The 24,723-nt window shown below is 40.5% G+C and overlaps 1 protein-coding gene across 3 annotated transcripts; it reads right to left on the bottom strand.

Annotated features, from left to right (window-relative positions):
* Positions 1–924: 924 nt before the first annotated feature.
* On the bottom strand, positions 925–24,002 carry ELOVL1 (ELOVL fatty acid elongase 1). Of its 3 annotated transcripts, none has more exons than XM_070745086.1 (9): positions 23,824–24,002; positions 15,015–15,105; positions 13,486–13,553; positions 8,604–8,794; positions 6,547–6,627; positions 6,259–6,315; positions 5,697–5,802; positions 3,397–3,533; positions 925–3,147 (listed from the first exon to the last, which is right to left on the bottom strand). In XM_070745086.1, exons 3-9 carry the CDS (start codon positions 13,529–13,531, stop codon positions 2,902–2,904), a joined length of 864 nt encoding a protein of 287 aa, XP_070601187.1. In that variant the 5' UTR covers positions 13,532–13,553; positions 15,015–15,105; positions 23,824–24,002; the 3' UTR covers positions 925–2,901. The 3 variants fall into 3 exon arrangements, with proteins under 3 accessions (XP_070601187.1, XP_070601188.1, XP_070601189.1); XM_070745087.1 differs by lacking the exon at positions 23,824–24,002 and adding an exon at positions 17,906–17,980; XM_070745088.1 differs by lacking the exon at positions 15,015–15,105 and having other exon boundaries at positions 23,824–23,962.
* Positions 24,003–24,723: the final 721 nt, after the last annotated feature.

Raw genomic sequence — 24,723 nt, 5'->3', positions numbered from 1 at the left:
CTTGTGCATAAGGAGGTGCAAACACTTCCCTTCCCAGATGTGATAAGAGTTCCCTTGGATTTCATACAGGTAGCCTGTGAGTTAGGATCATTTGAAAATACAATGGGCCTGGAATGGGTTCTTTATGGTCTGTTAAGCATGTCTGCCCATCATAAAATATGCCATATACAGCCTTACAGAAACATGAACATACTTTGGGTACTTGGCAATGGGCTCAAGTTTATGATCAACTGCAATAGTCCAGTCATGTGATAGCAGTTTACTATTTTTTCCTGCAAAAATATTCAGAGGAACAGGTTCACACAACCACACTGTTCGCTTAACAATTTGTATAATGATGATTTACTTAATGACCACAAAAATGTAAAACTGGGTCCAATCATGGGGTGCCTCCACCTACAACCATGACAATTTCTGACCATAAATCAATCCTAATCGCACTTGTAAGTCAAGGACTACCTGAATGTCTACAACACCAGTCCTGTAGCAAGTTAATGAAGCCTTATTAACCAGTCTAAGCAAACAATTCTGATACCTACTCATTCAGAAAAATGCAGATAATAATACTCAACATTTAGAGCAGTTAACCGTACATCCTATTTAGAAGGCACATGTCTATTTAAAAGTGAACCACATCAGAAAGTCACTAGGGCAACATGAATGTTATTTGACTGACAAGTACTGTACTAAAATCAGCACTTATAAAAAACGCTGAAAGAAATAACACTCCATAAAGGCCTGTTCTTTAGATTTCATGTGAACCAATGAGTCATAGGTTTAAAAAAAGAGCATTTTAGAATGGGTAAGCTATACTTCCTAATTTGGGAACAGTGTCACATACTGATTTTTCATCACCCTTGCATGATTATCATTGAATATTGATCCATTAAGTACAGCAAAAAATGTGGAGAGCAGGCACGCATATAGGAGAACAAACATGTATCTTTTACTTTTTTTCAAAATTGTACCCCTAAATATCCCCTACATTGTAAAAGCTTCTCAGTCAAACATTGTATCAGTTTCAAAGGGTTGCCATTAGCATTGGTTAGGGTTTCTCAGACATCAGTGGGAAAACAGTACACAGCAGGATAATCAGTGGTGGAAAGGTAAGTAGTGTTACAAAACCTATTTCAACCTAACAGTGAACTTAGCTTAAAGGCTTTTAAACAAGATTGCCCTATTTCAGAATGGCCAGTGAATGTATCAAAAAATTCTGGGTTATACAAATCTCTTCAATAGCATATACAGCATTGTTTATGGCACATAATCTAAATTCTGGGTTAGTCTACCCCAGCACTGAGGTAGACAGACCAATATAAATTTATTCTAATAACATAAAAGGTATTCTTAGTGCCTTAGCTTTTTATATTTGCCAATATATCCTTGCTTTCATATTTTGGCACTCTGAATTTAGGATGCAATACGGATCTAAGATCTGCTACTAAGATTACTTTTCCAATTTATTCTGTTGCAGAATTATTTTGTATGCCCCACACACAGTGTTTGCAGCTTTTCCACTTATCACACTCAACCAGACCATAGGCAATAGCACCAAGGACTACAGGTCTTTTCAAGCCAGGAGGATAATGCCCAATAGTTGGAGCTTCACCAAGAACCTAAGCCAGTGCAAAGAGGAAAGCATCTGGCCTGAAGGAGTGTCCATATAAGGAGAGAAATAAATTAACACTGTCCTGCCTGAAACAGCAGACAGGACAAGCAGGAGCCAAGGACTTAAATGCTGTATTGAACTTTGAGCAAGGGTATTCTATAGACCCAGAAAACTAGTAAAATTTTAATTGCAATTCCTGTGTTCTTGAGCAGAAATAATTGGACGCCTGACACCATGCACTGAGGATGAGCCAGAACATAGCCACCACTCTATTACAATGGCTCAAAGGACTTTGATCTCTGTTTTTCAGCTCCTCTCATCTAGTAAACCAACTTCAACAAAGACACCAATTCACTGCAAGAAGCAGTAGTCATTGGAACTGAAAAATCAATATTAACATACTACTTACAGTAAAGTTGTTCTTTTCACACATCAGGCCCAACCAAACAATGATTAAGGCCTTGAAATCAAGAACAGAATGACTATTCTCTTTCTATCCATTTATTTCTGTGAATACAAATGGAAAATTCGGGAGGGATATACCTCCTCCTCAAAACGTAGATTATAGGGAGCCTCTGCTCTTCGGGGCAGATCCAATAATGTTTTAAAAGGCACACAGAGCAATGGCATACAAGCTGGACAATAGGTTCCTATTTCTTCTCCCTGGGCCTCAGTGCAATAAGAGCTTGCAGTCATCAAGCCATATGGAGATTGAAGTCCAGAGTTATTGCTAAGGTCCTGGGATCAAAGCAGCCAAAGCTGCGGAGCAATGCCAAAAGAGGAATACAGCCAAGGCAATAAGACTTGCCTAGTAGTACCCCATCTGCACACAGAGCAGGAAAAGTTATCTCCAGGAGGAATTATTTCCCACCCCCAGCAAAAAGGGACTACTTACATTCAAGTAGGAAAGGAGTAGGAATGGCAGAACACCAATGGTAAATAAACAGAATTAATAAATGACAACACAAACTTAGGGAAAGCAAAGTAACAAAAATCCCCACCTAGATCACATTGTGTACATAGAATTAAGTGGATAAATGTGTCCCGTCTGTCAGGGTTCTGCTTTGGTCCAGCTCTGAAGGGAGCCCAGCCCAGGGCAGAGGCACTTTGGAGGCCTTGGGCTGGATTCAGCACCGACAGCCCAGGCAGCCTGTCTCCCTTGGGGAATGATGAAAGCGAGGCAATGAGGGAAACAAGAGCAGTTGGGAAGGTGATTTGAAACTGCAAGATAACAGTCTGTAGGCACTTGATCTGGTTAAGAAGCCCAGATATGGGGCTAGTTGAACCCACCCCTAGTTGGCTTTGACTTTGCCATTAGCCACGGCACCATTCTCATGAAAGCCATTTTGCTGAGGTTGTGTCATCGACTTGGGCAGACGCTTGCCTTTGGTATACGACTGGTACCAGAAGTTGGAGAAGAGGATGAAGAAGATAACTCCATAAATCCAGATGAGGTGGATGAAGATTGGAAACTGATATTTGCAGTCAGGCATGAAGTAGTACTGGGAGATGTGGATGGCGACAACCACAAACTGCAGCTAGAAACAGAAACAAGGCACAGATGAAATAAGTAAAGGTGATCGGTGGAGCTCTACACAGCCAATGATGGGAAATCTTTGGAAGAAAGGGGGAAGCTCAACATAGGCAACAAATATAAAACTAGGTTATCAGGTTTCTGTAATTATCTATCCAAAAGAAACAGAATCAGATGAAGTGATCAAAGATGGTTTGTACAACAATAAAAAATGCTGGCATAATTTGCCTAGCCTTTTCCCATTGTTACTTACCAGTTGAATGGCAGTGATGTGCTTCTTCCACCAGAGGTACTTTTGGTAAGCAGGTCCTGCAGCTGAGAGCGCGTAATAGAAGTACATCACAATATGTACCATACAGTTCACCAGAGCATGGAAGGAGCCCATTCCTCCTGTACAGTAACAGAAAAGGAGATAGGCAAAGGGTGAGAATGAATGACATAACTAGTCCTTACAGTCTGTATCAGGAGTGTCAAATTCAATTTCATTGAGAGTCACATCAGGATTGGATTTGACCTCGGAGGGCCAGGTGGGTGGTGGGTGGCTCATGGTGTCCGTGACCCAGGACTGCACCTCCGCAAACATGGCTTTATAAACTTATAAAAATAGTGAGGCATACATTTTTATGATTTTGTTTGTTTAATATTTACCTGTTCTACTTGATCACCTTATAAGAGAGAGATCAGATCGAGAAACTGACTCCATAGGAAGACTAGAACTATAAATTATTGACATAGGCTATAATAGCAGAATCCTGCAAGCCTGAAAGGTAAAATATTGTACTTTTCCTCCCTTTTATAACCTTCTGAGATAAGGACGGCCTTCGGGAGTACTCTGGAGGCCCCCAAAAGCATTTGCAGGGGGTACATGCACCCCTCCTGCACTCCATTTTTGCTAGTTGAGGCAGCATGGGCATTTTTTCCTATGCTATTTCTAGACCAGCACCACGGGCCAGATCTATATGACCCGCGGGCCTGGAGTTTGACACCCTTAGTCTATATAAACATTAGAGAAGTAAAGAAAGTTCATTTGGGGCACCTGGGATCATGATCAAAATGGTATGAGAGAAAAAAAGTCAGTAATTTGTATTCAGCACATACAATCAAAACATTTTTGCCTGTTATTAGTGTTACATGTAAGCGTAACCTTGCTTAGGACATTTCAGTGTTTTATTTCTGAAAAGATGAAACGAAATATTCACCAAAGTACATTCACAACACTTGAAATGGAGCAAAGGGACCATGCAAATTCTCAAAATTAAAACAGTTGGTTAAATATATTGGACTGACTCATGGAGACCTTGTTTTTAGATATTGAGACAGCTGAAAAAACCCAGAAAGAATATATAAATAAATAAAGCCATTCCCCCATGGTATTTGCTTATTTGAGGAACTCCCTGTCCTGAGATTACTCTTTTTTTTGGGGGGGGGGGGGGGTCTCAGAGATAGCATTCAAGCTACTTTAGTGAGAAAAGTTCACTTGGTCATTTTTTAATTCTTCTTTTAACTGTTAAATATATTTTGTAATATCACTAAGTATAACATTTTATTTGTTTTAGACATTCAGACCATTTTTTCACATGTTTTAATATTCTGGATTCTATATTACATTGTGGCATATTTATTAATGGCAGACTAGTTTAGAAGAACATGAGAATCTCAAAGGTTTTTCAGGTCAAAGGTTATGTTTTAGGATATTCATTTTTTGCTGGAACAACCCTGTGAAGCAAATTGGGCTAAGAGATAGTGACTGGTCTAAAGTCACCAAGTGAACTTTCATGGTTAAGCACTACACCACATTGTCTTTATTTTAGTTTGACTTTTCTATATCTATCTATCTATCTATCTATCTATCTATCTATCTATCTATCTATCTATCTATCTATCTATCTATCTATCTATTAGATTTGTATGCCGCCCCTCTCCGTAGACTCGGGGCAGCATACATATTCACCATATGCCTAACTATTATACTGATATTTGTAGAAAAATTCTAGTGTTCTGTGATAGTGTGAGTATGCATGTGTGTCTGTGTGTGTATATATATGAGTTTTTATAAAAAATACATTCCTTATACATATGTACACACAAATACAATTACATACACACACACACACACACACACACACACACAGATCTTTCACCCGGAAACATGGTAATTAAACACTGGAAATAGCAATAGCAGAAGTATTTAGACTAAGACCACCTCATAGTGGTTTACAGCCCTAAGTGGTTTACAGACTCATCATATTGCCCTCAACAATCTGGGCCCTCATTTTACCAACCTCAGAAGGACTTTAATTATGGCAGGAAAATAAAAGAAGACTTTATTTTAAAATTTACGCAGGAAAATTTTGAAAAGGTTTGAAAAGATTCAGGACTTCTACTATCCAAACATGACTTTAATAAAGGATAATAAATAATGAGAAGACACATCTACTGCATGTATTCACAAGACACCATATTATAAAGAGACATATCTAAAATTAATTATGGATACAATTTTTTCAAATCTTGGAATCAAATTCTGGATTAAATATCCCTTTAAAACCTCACCTGGACCAAATTTCACACCCCACCACCAGCTCCAGGGTAGCACTGAATGGTGGAAAACATGCAGAAAGGTCACTTGTTCATTCTTTTTCCTTAGGATAAAGATCATCTGGAAATAACAATGCACTGAGATGTAGGTTTCTGATTTTGGTTAGTAGCATATTTATTTATATGTCTATCTATACCTGATCCACCTATACCAAATCTAAATTAGAGAAAAAAGACCACAATGCAGTCCTCAAAATATGGCCATCAAAAACAATTCCATTGTATTGTTTTTATTGTTGTAAGCCGCCCTGAGTCCTACGGGATTGGGCGGCATAGAAGTCAAATAAATTAAATTAAATTACTGCTAGACAATATTTTAAATATAATTGTAGAAATACACATAGCTGCACAAAATGGATCAAAGTATGCAAAGATTGACTACTATTATTTTATAAGAATATAAATGCTAGAAGAATAAATAAACTTGAGTGGCCACCATCTAAAGATACTGAGTGAAAAGCACCTATGCTTTAACTAGAAAAATAGGAACAATCATCAGAAGTTCAGAGTCACTTACCGTATCCATCAGCTCAATGACTTTAGAGAAAATGAAGATCCATGCCACACGGACCATCTAGAAAAAAGGTACAAAGTTAAACATCCTAGCCATCACAAAATTAAAATCCCATCTCCCCCCCCCTACGTTTGTCTCTCTTTATAGTAACCCTTCTCAACACTCTTCTTAAAACACTTTCACCAAAGTCTGTATTGAAAACTAAAGAAAAGAAACACAACATATAAGAGAAACTAAGAGTACAGGGAGAATGGAGGGAGAACAAGGCAGGAAAATGAAAAACAAGCTTACCCGAAGAGCTTTAGGATCCTGGGATGTATCAATAGGGTCACATCTCCATGTATAACCATTTAGCCAGCCTGACATTAAAAACTATCAAAAAAAAACCCTATTAGAAATCATCATTCCCAGAACTCTTATTCATTAAAACTACATTCCAATAACATTACAGTTCGTAACAGCTTTCTTTTCTAGGTCTCATAGGCTGAGCAGGGTCAAATCAAACGTTACAAAATTTTCAAATAAATATCAATACACTTAACTAATATGCACATCTTTTTATTTGAGAAATTTTACTTCAAATATTTTTAGTGAAGCAATGTTTTTACATACAAGGGTTATCTGGAAAGTAAGGTTACAAGGCACGTAGCTCTCACGGGGAATGTTCGCAAGGGAAGTTGATATTACTACTGTGTAGCGGGAAACCAGTGGAAGAGAACAAGCAGTGCCAGTGGTCAGTAGATCATCGACTAGCATTGTGGTGAAGGTTAGAGAGGAACGTCCTCATTCCATTTTCCTCCATGTGCGCGCTGTACTATGCTACCTGAATGCTAAGGACATGAACGTTGCTGCGATGGATGCCCAAGATTTGTACGCGATGGGTGCCCAAGATTTTTCTCGCCAATTGCAGAATTTTGAATTTTTTGGCTGAAGGAGAGTGGGTATGGCGCCACTGCATTGATTGATGTTTGTTCTCTGGAGTATGGTGATAAGCCCAAGTTTCATCTCCTGTCACTATGCAGTTGAGAAAAGCCTCACCTTCAATCTTGAAACATTCAAGAAATTCTCGGACGGCACCGATTCTGTCAATTTTGTGTGCTTCAGCAAACATCTTGGGCACCCATCACAGCAGCGTTCATGCCCTTGGCATTCAGGTAGTGTATTATTAACTGACTGCTTTTTAATGTAGTGGGATCTTAGCTGATAGTTTTAACTAATTAGATTTGTATACATATTGTTTTTGTATTTATCCTGTGAGCCACCCCGAGTCTTCGGAGAAGGGCGGCATACAAGTCTAATAAATAATAATAATAATAATAATAATAATAATAATAATTACAGCGCAACTTCGCACTTGGAGGGAAACGGAATGAGTACGCTTATCTTAACCTTCACCACAACATCAGTCGATGATATACTGATCACTGGCACTGCTTGTTCTCTTCACCGCAAGAGCTACGTGCCTTGTAACCTTACTTTCTGGATAACCCTCATTTTACACTGCTACATGCAAGCATTACACTTAATTTGCATTAACACCAAAGTAGGTTTTTAAGATATAATTGTCATGTATTATATTTATCACTGAATAACACTAACTGATATAATTTTGAAAAAATAAAATGAAATATTAGTAATAATCAATGTATTCTTCCGTATTAAGACAAATCCCATATGTTATTCTACTTGGGGAAAATATAAAAGCATTCAGAGAAGTCATTCAGCATAACAGCTGGTCAAAATACATGATCTTGTATGATAGTGGACTATTAGTAAAAGATTTGCTGTATAACTTATAAAATGAGCTTGCTATTAATAATAATTTATTTTTACAGTGTCATTTGTACCAAATTCAAAATTCATGGAAGTAAGCCCTCTGTATTGCATCAAATTTTAATACCTACTATCTCAAATATAAAACAAACACTGACATTTTGAGAAAACCATTTAATAAGTTTGAAGAACCTGAAATGTTATGTTGCACATCTTCTACCTAATCTTCACTAATTTGTATGCCTTAGGGTAACTTTTACATATTACAGAAAAGTAGTCAGGGCGCAAGTATAAATATTACTATTTCTCTTTGTTTATAGGTCCTAGATGTGAAAATGTTTGCATCTGTCTTTCATAGAGAAGTTGTGTCTAAGTAAGAAAGAAAAAATATCTTTCCAACTTATTGCTAAAGCAAGTAATTTGAACATGCAATAGTGAGATAGTGTGCTTTTTAGTCAGAAATTGTGTTTTATTCAAAAGTAGAAAGAGATCTTGAAACTGATGTTGGAGTCAGTGAAAGCAATAATAGAATATCTAAGAGCTACAAATAAAATTTAAAATAGGGAGCAGCTTACCTCATAAACAATGTAAAATGATAGTGCCATCAAAAAAGAATTATAAACTATCATGAACTTCTTAAGGTTCAGAGGTTTCCTGTTGGCCATGAGCCGTGGCCCCAGTGATAATACAAAATAGGCATAACCCAGTAAGATACCCGTCATAGGCCAAGGAGAATCCATAAGTGGATATGAAGCAATCCGGGGGTCTGTGGGGGAAAAAATAAAAGGATCCCGAAACACATTAAATCTTTTGTTATCAGTAGCCAATGCACATGGAATAGATGCTTTTTAGAGATAGTGACATTAAAGAGTTGTGAATCCTTTTGAAATTTGAACATTTCTGCATAAATAGGACCTAAAACATGATTACTTATCCACGCAAGTACTAAAACTAGCTAAGACAAAACCAAATTAAACAAATAAGTTAAAAACAATATATTTATTCATTGATTTATTGAGGAAAATAATCCAAAGCTACATATTTGTATGTGACAAAAGTGTGTGAACTTTTGAAGGATTCATTTCAGGGAGAAATCATAGTCAGGCATTATAGTCAATGGGACAATAATCAGGTGTTAAGGGTAGGAATTCTTGCCTATTGAAAGAACAGAATTCTGGATATTCACTATCAAAGTCTAATCTTCACAACACGGGAATGTGGAAATGTGTTATGAATCAAACAAAGGAGGTATTTCAGGACCTCCAAAAAATAGTTGTGGATGCTCACCAGGCTAGAAGAGATCACCAAACTTTTCAAAGAGTTTGGATTCCACCAATCCATTGTCAGACAATTGTCATTGTACAAGTGGAAATAGTTTATTATCACTGTTACCCGATCTATGAATTTTCAAGGAACTAAAGAGTAATGTCAAAGGAACTAAATGTCAGTATTTGTAAAACTAGAAAACTCCAGACAGCCACTACAGTACCAAAGACATTGCTTTGATGCAACTAATAGTAGACTACAATTTCTTGCTATGCTATTTTTGCCAAGGGAAGACCAAACTTGTATTCTCATCTAGACAACTAGCTAAAGATCTTGTGCTAGTCCTGGTTCAAGGGTGTAGGAGACCCCCTCACATTGACTGATAATGCCAGCTCCAGCCATTAGAAAGATTTGCTTTTTTAGAATGATTCAGAAGAAGGGACAGTGCTCGTTCCCTCTACACCCCTGGTTCCCAACATGGGACGCACACCCCATGGGGGCAATTTGATTTTTGAGGGGAGCAAATGGAACCTTGTTTAAACCAAATTAATACCCTTTTAGGCTTCCTCCATGTACCTACCAGCGTTAGCCTAAACGTGACCCTGTCTTGTGCTGTGCTACTCAGCTATCACCTTTTTTGTCTGATAATTGAGTGGATTGGATTATTCCATTATTTTGTTCATGGATATTTAAAGAAGAATGGGCTAGATCATATCTAGTATGAAAATTGTTTTTAAAAACCAACACAATTGTCCTATGTCATTTCATGGGTTCATTTTTCTACACATAATACATATACTTTGGCCAGAAAGTTGTTTTAATTTCCAGAGAAATGGTGTGCATCGCTGGGTGGCAAAGAGATAACCATTACTCTCCAAAAAGAATGTTATCAGCTCCCCCCAGAGATCAGAATTGCCCCCACCCTCCTGGCCTTTTGTAAGCTCCTCAAAACCCACTTCTGTCGTCAGGCATGGGAGAATTTGTGTGTATGTTTTGTTTTTAATAAGAGTTTTTAGTTATTTTAAATACAGTGATACCTCGATTAGCACGGTCTCGATTAGCGCGAAACGCTGCAACGCGGTTTTTCAAAAAATATTAATTAAAAAATAATTAATAATAAAATAATCAAAATAATAATCAGTCTTCTATGTTTCTATAAGTCCGCGCTAGTTCTCTCTCTCTTTCTCTCCCTGTTGCCGGCGTGGTATATGAGAGAGAAAGAGAGAGGCAGAGGTCGGGCGCATTACCGGGAGGTGGAGGCGGCGTGGGGACGCTGGGTGCCGGGGACACCGAGGAGGGGGTGGACGTGGCCTCTCAGCTGCAGAGCCGAACAAGGGCGGGGGCAACGGCGGAGTCCGGCGCTGGGGCCATGCGGGGCCGCTCATCCAGGGGGGCGTGGACTGGCAAGTCGCCCTCCTTTCTCTTTCTTTCTCTCTCTTATACCACACCGGTAACAGGGAGAGAAAGAGAGAGAGCGGAGGGCACCTTGCCAGTCCACGCCCCCCTAGATGAGCGGCTCCGCATGGCCCCAGCGCCGCCCAGGCAAAGGGGAAACCCCAAGATCGCTTGCCGCTTGCCGTATTGCAGCGAAGGAGGCGAAGCAAGGCTCCAAGCTGCAATACGGCAAGCGGCAAGCGGCAAGCGATCTTGGGGTTTCCCCTTTGCCTGGGCGGCGGGAAGACCAAGGGAAGGTTCCTTCAGCCGCCCAACACCTGATCCGCTCCGCAGCACGGCAGCAGCGAGGAGCCGAAGATGGGGTTTCCCCTTTGCCTTTATCCCATCTTCGGCTCCTCGCTGCTTCCGCGCTGCGGAGCAGATCAGCTGTTGGGCGGCTGAAGGAACCTTCCCTTGGTCTTCCCCGCCGCCCACACGCAAACTCCACCATCTGCGCATGTACGGCCATGAAAAAAAATGGCGCGCATGCGTAGATGGTGTTTTTTACTTCCGCACCACTATAACGCGGAAATCGATTAGCGCGGGAGGTCTTGGAACGTAACCCCCGCGCTAATCGAGAGATCACTGTACAGTGATCCCTCGAGTTTCGCGATCTCGATGTTCGCTAAACGCTATATCGCGAGTTTTCAACCCGGAAGTAAACTCCACCATCTGCGCATGCGTGCCCTTCCACGCATGCGTAGATGGTGGAGTTTCCCCGCCGGGCAGAGGCTTCCCTGGGTCTTCCCCCTCTTGCCCCGGTAAGGCGCGAGCAACGGCGTGGGCGGGTGGGCGGCACACGCGCGGGGAAACCCCAGGGCCGCTTCTCAGCTGAGAAGCGGCCCCAGCAACAGCGCGGGGGGCGGGCAGCACGCGCGCGCGCGCGGAGGAAACCCCAGGGCCGCTTCTCAGCTGAGAAGCGGCCCCAGCAACAGCGCGGGGGGCGGGCAGCACGCGCGCGCGCGGGGGAAACCCCAGGGCCGCTTCTCAGCTGAGAAGCGGCCCCAGCAACAGCGCGGGGGGGCGGGCAGCACGCGCGCGCACGGGGGAAACCCCAGGGCCGCTTCTCAGCTGAGAAGCGGCCCCAGCAACAGCGCGGGGGGCGGGCAGCACGCGCGCGCGCGGGGGGAAACCCCAGGGCCGCTTCTCAGCTGAGAAGCGGCCCCAGCAACAGCGCGGGGGGCGGGCAGCACGCGCGCGCACGGGGGAAACCCCAGGGCCGCTTCTCAGCTGAGAAGCGGCCCCAGCAACAGCGCGGGGGGCGGGCGGCACGCGCGCGGACAAGCAGCAGCAGCGAGGCGGCGGGGAAACCCAATCTTCGGCTCCTCGCTGCTGCTGTGGAAATAAAAACACCATCTGCGCATGCGCAGATGGTGTTTTTACTTCCGCACCGCTACTTCGCGACAAATCGATCATCGCGAGGGGTCCTGGAACGGAACCCTCGCGATGATCGAGGGATCACTGTATTAGATTTGTTATATGTTGTTTTACTGCTGTTGTTAGCTGCCCCGAGTCTACGGAGAGGGGTGGCATACAAATCTAATAAAGAAATAAAGAAATAAAAAAAGAAATAAATAAACAAACACACAAACAAACAAACAAATAAATAAATGAATGTATAGTTTGCAAGAGACCATATGGATAATCCAAAAGGCTATTGGAAGAATGTTCTATGGAGAAAGGAGACTAAAATAGAACTTTTGGGCTTGAATAAAAAGTTAAGTTTTGCAAAGAACAAATGATGCATTCTACCCTAAGAACCTTATCCCATGTGTGAAATATGGTGCGGATAATATCACAGTTTGGGCTTGCTTTGGTGTCTCTGGACTCCGTCTTGCCGTCATTGATGGAATTTTGAATTCTGAATTCTACTGGCAAATTCTACAGGAAAATGTCAGGGTATGTGTGTGTGAACTGAAGCTCACAAGGAAGCGGTCATGCAGCAAGACAAAAACCCAATTATACAAACAAGAAAATGGTTACAGCAGAAGAAAGTTAATGTTTTGGAATGGTCAAATCAAAGCTTTAAACGTAAGCCTGTAAAAATATTGTGAAAGATCTAAAGTGAGAAGTTCATGAGGTTCACTGAAATCCATGAGGTCTTAGAAGGAGGAATGGGATAAAATTAACTTGTAATTATTGCTGCTCAAGGGGGAACTCTCTGGGACCGCCTTCTGCCGCACAAATCCCAGCGACCAGTTAGGTCTCACAGAGTTGGCCTTCTCCAGGTCCCGTCAACTAAACAATGTTGTTTGGCAGGACCCAGGGGAAGAGCCTTCTCTGTGGCGGCCCCAACCCTTTGGAACCAACTCCCCCCAGATATCAGAGTCGCCCCCACCCTCCTTGCCTTTCGTAAGCTCCTTAAAACCCACCTCTGTCGTCAGGCATGAGGGAATTGAGACTTTCCCTTCCCCCTAGGCTTATAAAATTTATGCATGGTATGTCAGTATGTATGATTGGTTTCTTAAATTGGGGTTTTTTAAATTAACTTAAATATTAGATTTGTTTACATTGTATTATTATTGTTGTTAGCCGCCCGGAGTCTACAGAGAGGGGCGGCATACAAATCTGATTAATAAATAAAATAAATAAATAAATAATTGAAATACTGAAAGCAAAACCTTTAGAATACACAAATATGTAGCTTTGGCTCATCTTCCTCAGTAAATTCACCTAAACTTGTTTTCTTTGGGGGGAGGAAAAAGAATAAAAACAAAACAAAAAATAGTTTCAGTCATTCAGCTAGGATCTGCTCACCTGCTCCCTTCATGAATTCCCGATACTTGTTCACCAACACATCCATGGTAACAGTATTAATCACTGTTCTGCATAAGAAGCGAAAGTATTAGTCAGTGCACTAGAATTGGGCAACCTGCAAATCATGTTTTTATTTGGATGCCTTCAATGAATACAGTAGTTCCGTATTATTACCCAATTCTCAACAAAGCATAATTATTTTTGGGGTAAAATAAATGATTTAATTCTTCTTTTTGCTGAACACATCTAGCATTTTTTTTCTGTAAATGATTTTGACAGTACTGATAGCAATTACCAACAAGTAAAAAAAAGTACAAGTGAAACAAAGCTATTCAGATAAACTCAGTCTGGAGCAGGGATGCCCAACTCATAACCTGTGGGCCACATGAGATCCTGGACAGCTAGCAACGTGGCCCAAGACAGTTTATCTTCACCCAGGGAAGCAAAAAGGTTGGACACACCTCGTCTACAGGAAATAGCTCTAAAGTCTCACTTAACCTTCAGGATAAACAATTAGTGCCCACGTGTTACACAAGTCACATGACCTTCTCAAGAAGGAACAGTAGGCTGAGAGTGGGGTTTTATCTATACTGCAATTGATGCATTTGAAATTGTAGCCCAAATTATTATTTGTGGATTAGGGGTTACATTTCTCAGACCAAACTGACTGCATACAGAAAATATTTTCTAGCTGAGTAAGAAAAGACAACCAAAAACAATTTAGGCACCTTGGCTCCTTCAATGAAAAAAAATATGAAGTACCAAATATTTCCAAACTATCCCGCTCTGTGCAAATCCATCTAGAAAATAAGTTTATTCATAATATACAGGTAGAGGTCAAATAATACCCTAACCTGGTTCAAATGAACAGAAAATAATACTTGCTATATAAATGGAACTATACGTCACCTTAGAGGTTGCAGCATTTAGTTCAAAATAAAAAATGCGACTTTTACTTTCTGAAATTTATTTTGTTGATCAATCAAACAGGTTTATCAGAGCAACTAAAGCTTTTAGCACAGCATGTTAATAACTATTCTAACATGACTAAAAATATACTGCTCAAAAAAATAAAGGGAACACTCAAATAACACATCCTAGATCCTAATGAATGAAATATTCTCATTGAATACTTGGAGTTATATTCTGTTGTTTAAGTGTTCCCTTTATTTTTTTGAGCAGTGTATATATTTAAGTAGCCAACTTCAAAACAGGACATGCAGAATAAGAAAAATCACATCATTTTCTAAAATATTATTTTTGGTATACTGACTCAACCTAGAAAGATGCCAAGAAAGACTAACATATCCAACCAGAATACAGATAATTCAAAATAAGCTGTTACTGATGGGAAAGGGACCAACAGTATTGGCATACATCATGCAACAAGAACAAACAAGGGAATTTAGAACAGCCTCACTTTAAGAGAATCCTGCCTTTTTTCCTTTTTTAAAAAAGAATTTATAAGGAAATGAACAGTGAAAGATCAAGACAAGCTTAGGACTAAGAAAAAAACTGGGAAATAATACCAGGAATCTGGTGATGTCAAGTTGCCAATTGTTCTTAGCTTCTCTGAGTTTCGGAAATATTTCAGGCAAGACCAGGAAGAACAGAACAACCCTAAAAGTACAACAAAGGCAGAAGATTAAGATAAACGTCCATATCAATTATAGGTAGCTCTTTCCTGTCTATCATTATACCGTACACCCGACAGTGAAGCTAAGATAGAAGTGCAAATAAAGCTGCTTCAAAATATCTAAAGCAGGCATGCCCAATCTTTTGGCTTGCCTAGGCCACATTGAATGAAGAATTGTCTTAGCCACCTATAAATATATATAATATAGCTAATAATAAGCACATAATAATAACACATTATAAGGTTGTGTGGTTGCATTACCAGCTGTCCAGGGTCATATGTGGCCCACAGGCTGTGGGTTGGACATGCCTGCTCTAAATTATAATATCTACATGAAAGGAAGACTTAACTTTTTCCCTTGAAAAAATTGACATTTAAAATGGGAGGCACATCATAGATTTGGTGTGAATATGGGAAATGAGACTAGTTTGTTTTCTGCCAAACATTCATGATTCATCCATGTAGTTTTTGTAGCAATGTTATGAAATTCGGTTAAGACAAGACACTTTTTTTAAAAAAATTCCCATCCTATCCATTCCCAGGCGGTCCCTATCCCTGGCTACAATACAGTGCAAACTCTCCCCTCTATTCAAATCATAGCAATTGGTGTTGAATTTATGTGGATGAATGTGGTGGTTTCTTAAGCAGAAGCCAAGTTTCCTATCTTTCTGCCTAATCATCTGTACTCCACTGAAGAAATAGGGCAAAACTTAAGCAATTGATCTGAGCAATAGGAAATGACTACTCGTGAACTCACTGGTGTATAACGCCAGAATTTACCCTCCTGAATAAGATCTGAGCACTTATTGTACAAATACTGTAGGCATATTAGTTCCTTGAGAGATTAAGGAACCAGTAGTATTAAATCTCCCACTGGGCATTCTGTACTATAATGTACAATTTCCCTGCTTATAGACAATTACATGAGCATCCATGTTCAAAGACTAAGAATTAATCAGGTCTAAATAATTCTTTTTTTTTACATAGTACAGACAGAGAGTGAGAAATGAAGTGTCCAATAGATTTTCCTGCACAATCAGTAGAATACAGAGACTGAGCAGTCACTGTCCCCACATGGGCCCAACCTGCTCAGCCTGTTTGGGAGCTAGAGGGAATTCTCCTCAGCATTCTGCCACATAAGCAACCCAGCCCCTAGTCTAGTGTATGGTGCAATTGCGCCATACAAACACCCAGACCTAGAATACAGCACATTCTTTTTTGTATCTTAAATAAACTAGAAAATGCAACTGAAAGCTATGATATTCTCAAAATCCTATTCCTATACACTATGGGACTATATAAAATTGTCCAGATTTCATTCTGCCCTGGCATCAATACATACCAAGCATTGAACAGGTCAGACTGGAACAGTGAGTTAGGAATTTTCATCAGCAACATTTTACAGGTTGCTAAAATGGCTTTAAAATTGAAAGCCCTCCCCAACCCCTCACTGGTTTGATAAGAAAAATGTTTTAGATGGTATCTACTCACTAAAATTAAACTGCCATCAACTTTAGGCAGAAGAAATAATGTAAGAGAGTTTTAGTGTTATAGAATTCAAGTCATGAAGGTAAAAGGAGTCAGAAAATCATCCCCCTCCCTTCACATGCAATAGAGTAGATCTGAATATCTACATAGGAACACATTCACTATGCATTTTACAACTGGGATCACAGAAATGCTAATTGGAAATACAATTGAAATAAAGCTCAATTGTGCATCTATTATTGTAATCTAATACCCAAATTCCAGTTCCACCCACCTGTACAAACAGTATTCTGGCAAAATTGTAACATGACACATCAAGCCCCTAGCTTGGCCGCACCTCCAACCCACTGGCATTCTGAAATCAACAGCACAAAACCCCACACCCACATGAGTTGCTTGCATAGAAGTGTTGTGCCTGGTACTGCCACGCACATGGATGCAGAGAAGAATCTCTCAATAGCATATTGATGCATAGAGATAGAGGAGGGGATTGGAATCCTTCTATGCTTGCCCTGCCAAGTGAGGTTGTGCAGAACATTCAGATCAGTGGGGAAAATACTCTTGAAATGGAGGACAATACTGAAAACAGAAGTTCCAACTCCAATTTTATATTCAGAGCATTATGCTCACCACAAACCACACATGCTAATTTCTACCAGTTCAATTGTATATCCATTAGAATAGCTACTTTTTTTAGAATAATTCAGGGTGTTTTTAAAAAAATATTTCCCCTAGTTCAGGGAAGTACCATACAATCGGCTACAATAAAACAGAACTGCCTTAACAGTACAAATAGATTACAAAGAGGCCATCATGGTTCTAACAATCGTATAAAATTATAGAATCTAAAGCTTGCAATAGATGAACAAACCAATCAAGTCAAAATAATTAGTATAGAGCTGTCCTTTGAAAGAATGTTATGTCCAAAGGGAGAAGTACCGGTAACTCTATTTCAATCATATGGAACCTACATTATTAACAGTTAAGTCATAGCTCCCCACATTGAGATAGCAGATTAAATTCTTTCAAATCTCCTGCAGGCCACATGTTGATCATGTTAGTGACATCTAGTAAGATAAGCCCAGAAAAGGGATCTAAAAGAGCAACATTAGTAAAATGTAATCACATTTGAATAAAAGCAAGAGTTAAGCTATTATTTGCAATAATAATCAGGTCAAACTATCAAATATGAGCAAGAATCAAGCTAGCCTAATTTATTTATTTCTATTTGTTTATTTATAATACTTCTTTATAATTTTGACAAATAAATCAAAGCAGCAAACATATCCAACACACCTTCCTCCTATTTTCCTCAGAGCAGCAACCTTGTGAGTTTGGCTGAGAGTGAGTGACTGGCCCAAGGTCATCCAGATTGTTGTCATGGCCAAAGCAACACTTGAACTCATGGTCTCTTGCTTTCTGGCCTGACGCCTTAACCGCTAGTCCAAACTGGCTTTCATTTAAATTCAAGAATCGTTATTAAACTTAAGTATAGCAGCAACTATGGCTACACCCTGCCAACCTTTCTCTAGGTAGAAATCACAGAGATTGTGTCAATAGTAAGTCACATGTGTTTCCTCACGATAATCCAGAATTGAGCAGGCAGTGATCCTATCTGCCTTAAGGCAAACAACATTTCATTGTAATTGAATGGCTTTTGGTCCTGTCATTAAAAGTTTGAGTTCTCAAAACACTGAGGTCTCTTTTTAAGTTAATGTTTTAGACAGGGGAAAGAATAAGAAAAAGCCATTCACTAACTTCATCCCATGTATTCACCTCCTGTAAAACTAATTACTTCCACCTAAATCCTAGGCAACTCCTAGGTGAATTAATAGAAGGCTCCAGTTTTTAGAAAGCATCTAAAACCTCGTATAAACATCATACATATTGGCAGTTTCCTACTGATGGATGCTCCAGGACTATTAAAAGTAGGTCCTTGATTCAGAGGACAGCCCTGAGGGGTAGTCATGAGTCTTTCATGGGCAGGTTGAGATGAATGTAGTACCTAAACAATTGATAAAATCTCTAAAATACATGGAACATTTTTACTGCTTTTTCTGCTTTTATTTTACCAGCGTGTCCATTCATATTAAGTTTCTTGTACATAATGATTTTGACAGCTAACTAATCAACCACATAATCTCCTAGACAAGAAGCATAGGATGTATACATTCATAAGGCAGATGGTTTCAACTATTAAGGAAATATCCCCTATGACCGTGATGGTGAACCGATGCCATGCATGCCAGATGGCACACAGAGCTCGCTCTGAGGGCATGTGCGCTGTGTTTCCAATGCACATATGCATGCTGGGCAGCTGATCTTCACGCGTGCCAGAGCACCAGAAACCTGAAGACCAACTGGCTGGTGTGCACGCGCATGCTGACCACTGGTCTTCGGATTTCTGGGACTCCAGAATGTGTAAAGGCCAGCTGGTCAGAAAGCAGAAGAGCAGGTGGCCGCACACACATATTGGTCTTCGAGTTTCCAGGGCTCCGATGCACGCACATGTGCACACGCACACACACACGTTCCTATTTGAGCACTCAGGGCAGAAAAGGTTCACCATCATTGCCCTATGAGATACACTCAGAGACTTATTTTGCAGAAGTCTTCGGAGAGGGGCGGCATACAAATCTAATAAATTATTATTATAAATTATTATTATTTGCTCCAAAATCTGCACTTGGACAATCACCCAAACCAGAAGTTGAAGAGCTCCCAAGTGAATACTAAACAATTACAAACATCACTTAAAAATTACATGCATACATTAATCTGCTCTGTTGGCATAAAATATTTAACTTTTTATCAAAAAACTCTAACATATCAGCTGAATTTTGATTTTTCTGAGCTTTCAGAAAGTCACTTATGAACAAATGCGTTTTATGCAAATTACATTTTAAACCTATTGTTCTCTATGACAGTGTTTCCCAACCTTGGCAACTTGGAGATATTTGGACTTCAACTCCTAGAATCCCCCAGCCAGCAAATGCTGGCTGGGGAATTCTGGGAGTTGAAGTCCAAATATCTTCAAGTTGCCAAGGTTAGGAAACACTGCTCTATGAATCCCCCACCCTGCCATGTTTTTATTTTATTTTTCATACAGTATAAACAAATGAGGAAAAATTATACACATTTTCCCTTATCCATACTTTTCCATGGCTTTTATTACCACTTCAATATTCCTACATGCCACAGCAGTGTAAAATAATAAAGGGACTGGAAGAAGCACATTACTCTCAACTTCATGTGTTTCAGAATGGTGAAGGAGGAAATGGTGATAGGGCATACAGTGGTACCTCGAGATACGAGTTTAATTCGTTCCGGATCTGGGCTCTTAAGTCGAGCAGCTCTTATCTCGAACGACTTTTCCCCATAGGAATTAATGTAAATAATTTTAATTGGTTCCAGCCCTCAAAAAACTCACAAAGTTAGTCTAAATTATGCAGAAAGACATGTTTTTAATGAAGAAATGTACATGTACATATAAATGAATAATGAAGTTTCTTTCACTTAACTTGTAAACTTTCTTAAACTTTTAAATTTACATATGTTCAACTTCTCTGCCACCCAATCCTGTAGGACAGAGGTCCCCAACCCTTTTTGCACCAGGGACCGGCTTTAAGCGATCAAGAGAGGAATGGGTGAATGAATGGACGGAGGGTGGGAAGGAAGGAAGGAAAGAGGGAAGGGACAGGAACAGAGGAAGGAAGCAAGGAAACTTATGAAAGGGGAGAGTAAGAGAGGAATGAGTGAAGGGAGGGAGGGAGGGAGGGAGGGAGGGAAGAAGGTGGGAAGGAGAAAGAAAAGAAGAAATAGAGGAAGGGAAGGTAAAAGAGAGAAAGAAAAAGAGCAAGAAAGAAAGAAAGAAAGAAAGAAAGAAAGAAAGAAAGAAAGAAAGGGGGAAGGGACAGGAACAGAGGAAGGAAGCAAGGAAACTTATGAAAGGGGAGAGTAAGAGAGGAATGAGTGAAGGGAGGGAGGGAGGGAAGAAGGTGGGAAGGAGAAAGAAAAGAAGAAATAGAGGAAGGGAAGGTAAAAGAGAGAAAGAAAAAGAGTAAGAAAGAAAGCTGCAAGCACCCCCCCGAGCCCCCCAGGCCGGCTGCAACCTTTTAAAACACGCGCGCCGCTTCGCAGCTGTCTCCTGAAGCCGAACGCGGAAGTTAGCGTTTGGCTTCAGGAGACAGCTCCTTGGCGCTTGTATCTCGAATTTGGGCTTGTAAGTAGAACAAAAATATCTCTCCCCTCCCAGCTCTTATCTCGAGTTGCTCTTAAGTAGAGCAGCTCTTATGTCGGGGTTCCACTGTATTAGAATGGAATAGCTGGACTGCATTCAAAACTATTAAACAACAATATGTGTCTATATCAATATTAAACTGTCTTCTACAAAATGGTGACATTTAAAAAGGCAAGATGCATAACTTGAGTTTAGTAGAAAAGAAATTAATGGAAATAGTCAGTGGAAGACTATAAGTGATAATTAGTGTTATTTAAAATGCAAACTTTTCTTTCCCCTGAAATACTGTCGCCATAGAATACAACTTCTTTGATGTAATTGAGGTGTCAGCTAAGTAATATACCAGAAATGTGCCGTCCCGCATAACTACATTCCACAAACTCAGCACTTGTCAGGAATCAGACATACAAGCTGGACAGAAAAAGTTTATAGACTACCTCAATCAGAAGATTAATTCTTTGTATCTGGAAGAAAACTGACTGAATATCTTCTCCTTGCACAATCCATTCACTCATTATCTGATATCTTCATGAAACTAACAACTTCAAATACAGGATAAAAGCAGCCCAGCAAAGAAAATAGCTGCTATTGTGCTTAATTAGGACTTTGGATGGATGTAAAATAGTTCTAAAAAATCAATAGCAATGACGTACTCCATTTTAAATATTGCATTTATTATGAAGTCAGATTTAAATATCTTATCTTTAAGTGTGCATACAAATGTCATGATATACAACTGAAATAGAATTAAACAATCTATGACACCTCGGCCTCCTGAATCTAATTGATTATATATTTAACTCACATACATCAGGTCTCATCTTCACTATTCCTAAAGTGTATAAACAGGAACTAACTTTGAAACAGAAGGTTCCTCTAACTTTGTATGGCAGAGATAATAGAAATTTAAGCAGACCAAAACGGAAGAAAAAAATAAAACATTATATCAATCTTTTGCTTAGAACCTTTTAAAAACTAACAAAGAAACATGCGCATTTGATTTTGATTCAATAGTTTGAATATTGCAACTCTGAAATATGCAAAGTGTTATATCTAAATGTAAGCTTCATAAACATGTTTAGTGCAGAATGTTAAAACATTAAAAAATTAAAAATGCAAACATTTCCCAAAAAAATTGTGTGAGCCTGAGGCTTTCCTTCAAATTCCAACATCAGAATCAGCCTACTAAGAAGGGAGTAGCCCCTTTGCTCTGTTCCAATGAAAATAGTGTTGCAATAAAATTATGCATGTAACAAGTACATCCATTATAGTATAACTTTTCTGTACCTTGATCAGATATGAAGAGTCTCTATTCTATAAAGGTTGTGACACAAAATACTGTTAATCTTTATAGTATCTCAGAAAAGTTTCAGCACTATACTTAGAGGGAATCAACTTGGGTAATGACTTGCCAAGCAATTTAACACACAGCTGGTAATGTGCATATAGATGTGAGATTACTGATCATTGCAAATTCTTGACAAATGCATGCATCAATAATTGTTTTTTTGTTCTAATGAAATTCTGTTTTTGATATGTTTGGTGCTCAGAACATATCAATCAAACAAACAAATATTACATAGATGTGCAGCCTTATTAACAAATCATTTCCTTACTTCCTTATCCCTAGACCTTGAGATCAATGCTCAGGGTTGAAGTTTTCTCTTATCATCATACATTTGAAAAGCAAGGAAAAAGAAGATGGAAGGAGAGCAGATGATTAACTCCCTCCTCTCCCTTTCTAAGTGCCTGGTGATGCTATAAACCCTATTGATCTTACACATTCTGATATTGCTACCTCAACCCCTCTAATTTTTACTGAAGAGTTTGTGCAAATACAGAAGACTGTACAATAACTTACAGCAGGCACAATTACCATTGTTTACCATTCTCTTCCTTTTTAATCCCATTTCGGGAAATTATTTCTCTTAAAGACAGCAAGCAAGAATGAAGAAGAAGGGGGGGAGGAAGAGAAGAAAAAGGGGGGGGGTACTAGAAATGATTAAATTCAACTTCAGCGTTCACCTAAAAAGTGGGGGAGGTACGGAACTTAAAGGAACCCTATGATGTCACCGACACCAAACCCAAATTCCTAAGCTTTTATCAGCTACATGTCGACGTTAGATTGTTTTATTATTATTATCAGGCTGCAAGATTACAAAAAGGCCTCCCCTATTGAATGTCTGCCTGTCACAGCGATGTCAGAAGTCCTTGAGTTTGTGTACGCTGAGGGGGAAGAGGGTTTATTAGCAACTGTGCCTTCTGTTCTTTTCGAATTATTAGCAACTGTGCCTTCTGTTCTTTTCGAATTACAGTATTAGCAACTGTGCCTTCTCCCCCCCCCCTTTTTTTTTTTTTTCAGTTAGAGAGCTTCGCCTCAGATTAATCCGTCTACGAAGAAGACCGGGGCGAATAGCGGCGCTCGTCCCAACTCGCTTCAGTCTCTCCGGACCCATTTCTCTTCACGAACAATACACTCTCGGGCCTCTTCCGAAACAGCATCCCGTCGTCGTCTCTCGTTCCCATTTTTCAAATCATTGCGGTAAAGCGAAACCGCGCTTAGGGTACTTCTGAGAAAGGAAACAGCCTCTTCGCCCCGCTCCCTTGCTTTCAAGCAGAAACGCTCCCGCCTCTTAAAAAGAAAAAAAGCCTCGGGGAAGCTCCGCTCCTGTCAAGTCGGCCTGCGTCACGAGCGCTGCAGGCAGGCGGGAGAGGAAATCACTTCCCCGCCGGGTTGAGCGAGGGAAAAATGCTCCCGGGTATGCGGACGGGGAAGAAGGCGGCGAGATCGGGTCCCACCAAGCCCGCAGCGAACAGGGTGTGGCAGCCGGGGAATGCAAGCACAGGAAGGAGGGAGGGAGGGAGGCTGCCTGAAGCCCAACGGGATGAGCGGCTCTTTCTTTGAGGGCCGCGAAAAGCCTCTTTGAAAAGGAGAAATCTAACACACACACACACACCGCACAACCGCACTCACCCGCGGACGGCTCGGACGAACGGGAGGGGAGCGGCGCGTCCCTGAGAGCGGCTCGAGCCCGTCTTCCTCCTCGGCGGACCCGCTTCGGAGTCACCCCAGAGTTAAAGGGGACCGCCCCGAGCGTTCCTCTGCCGGCGATTGGGCAGAGCCGCGCTGACTGTAATTTACCTCACCGAGGCGGAGCCAGTCGGTTGGGCTGCCCCGGAGGAGAGCGCTCTGACAGGTTGATAGGCCAAACGGCTCCCGGCGGGTGGTGCATGGCGGGCAGGCCGCGCTGCCGATTGGAGGGAGGTTTCTGTGGGGCCTCTTCTCTGGCTCTCGCCCGGGTTCCGGAGGAGGACTGGGAGAAGACCTGCCCTGGCTCTGGAATTGGCTCGCGGAGAGTTCTGGGTCCACCACGCCATTCTGGGCCGTTTGGGTGGGAATGTGACGGGAGCTGTGCACACGAGGAGGCCCCGTTGAAATAAACGTGTCCCCGTCCTTAACGTTTCAAATAATGGCCTTCGCAAGGCAGGGTCCTGGTTGAAACCGTACCTCACAGTCTGGTTCTAAATGTGACCTTGTATGAAAATGGCTTTAAAATAATAAAATTTGTATTATTCAGCCCAGTTTAGCAATCCATTCTCTAATAGGTGGATAAATGTATATTTTATTTTATTTTATGTTTTATTTATATTTTATTTTATGTACGTTGAGAGCATATGCACCAAGACAAATTCCTTGTGTGTCCAATCACACTTGGCCAATAAAATTCTATTCTATTCTATTCTATAAATGTGGTGATTGATGATATGCTTTTATTAATTAATTGATTTTTTATTTTTTTATTTATTATTTTTATTCATTCCATTAGTATGCCGCCCATCCCCCTAGGGACTCTAGGCAGCTCACAACAAAAAT

This window comes from Erythrolamprus reginae, chromosome 3 (genome assembly GCF_031021105.1).
Source record: "Erythrolamprus reginae isolate rEryReg1 chromosome 3, rEryReg1.hap1, whole genome shotgun sequence".
Taxonomy (NCBI): Eukaryota; Metazoa; Chordata; class Lepidosauria; order Squamata; family Dipsadidae; genus Erythrolamprus; species Erythrolamprus reginae.
This window is presented reverse-complemented; position numbering and strand designations above follow the sequence as displayed.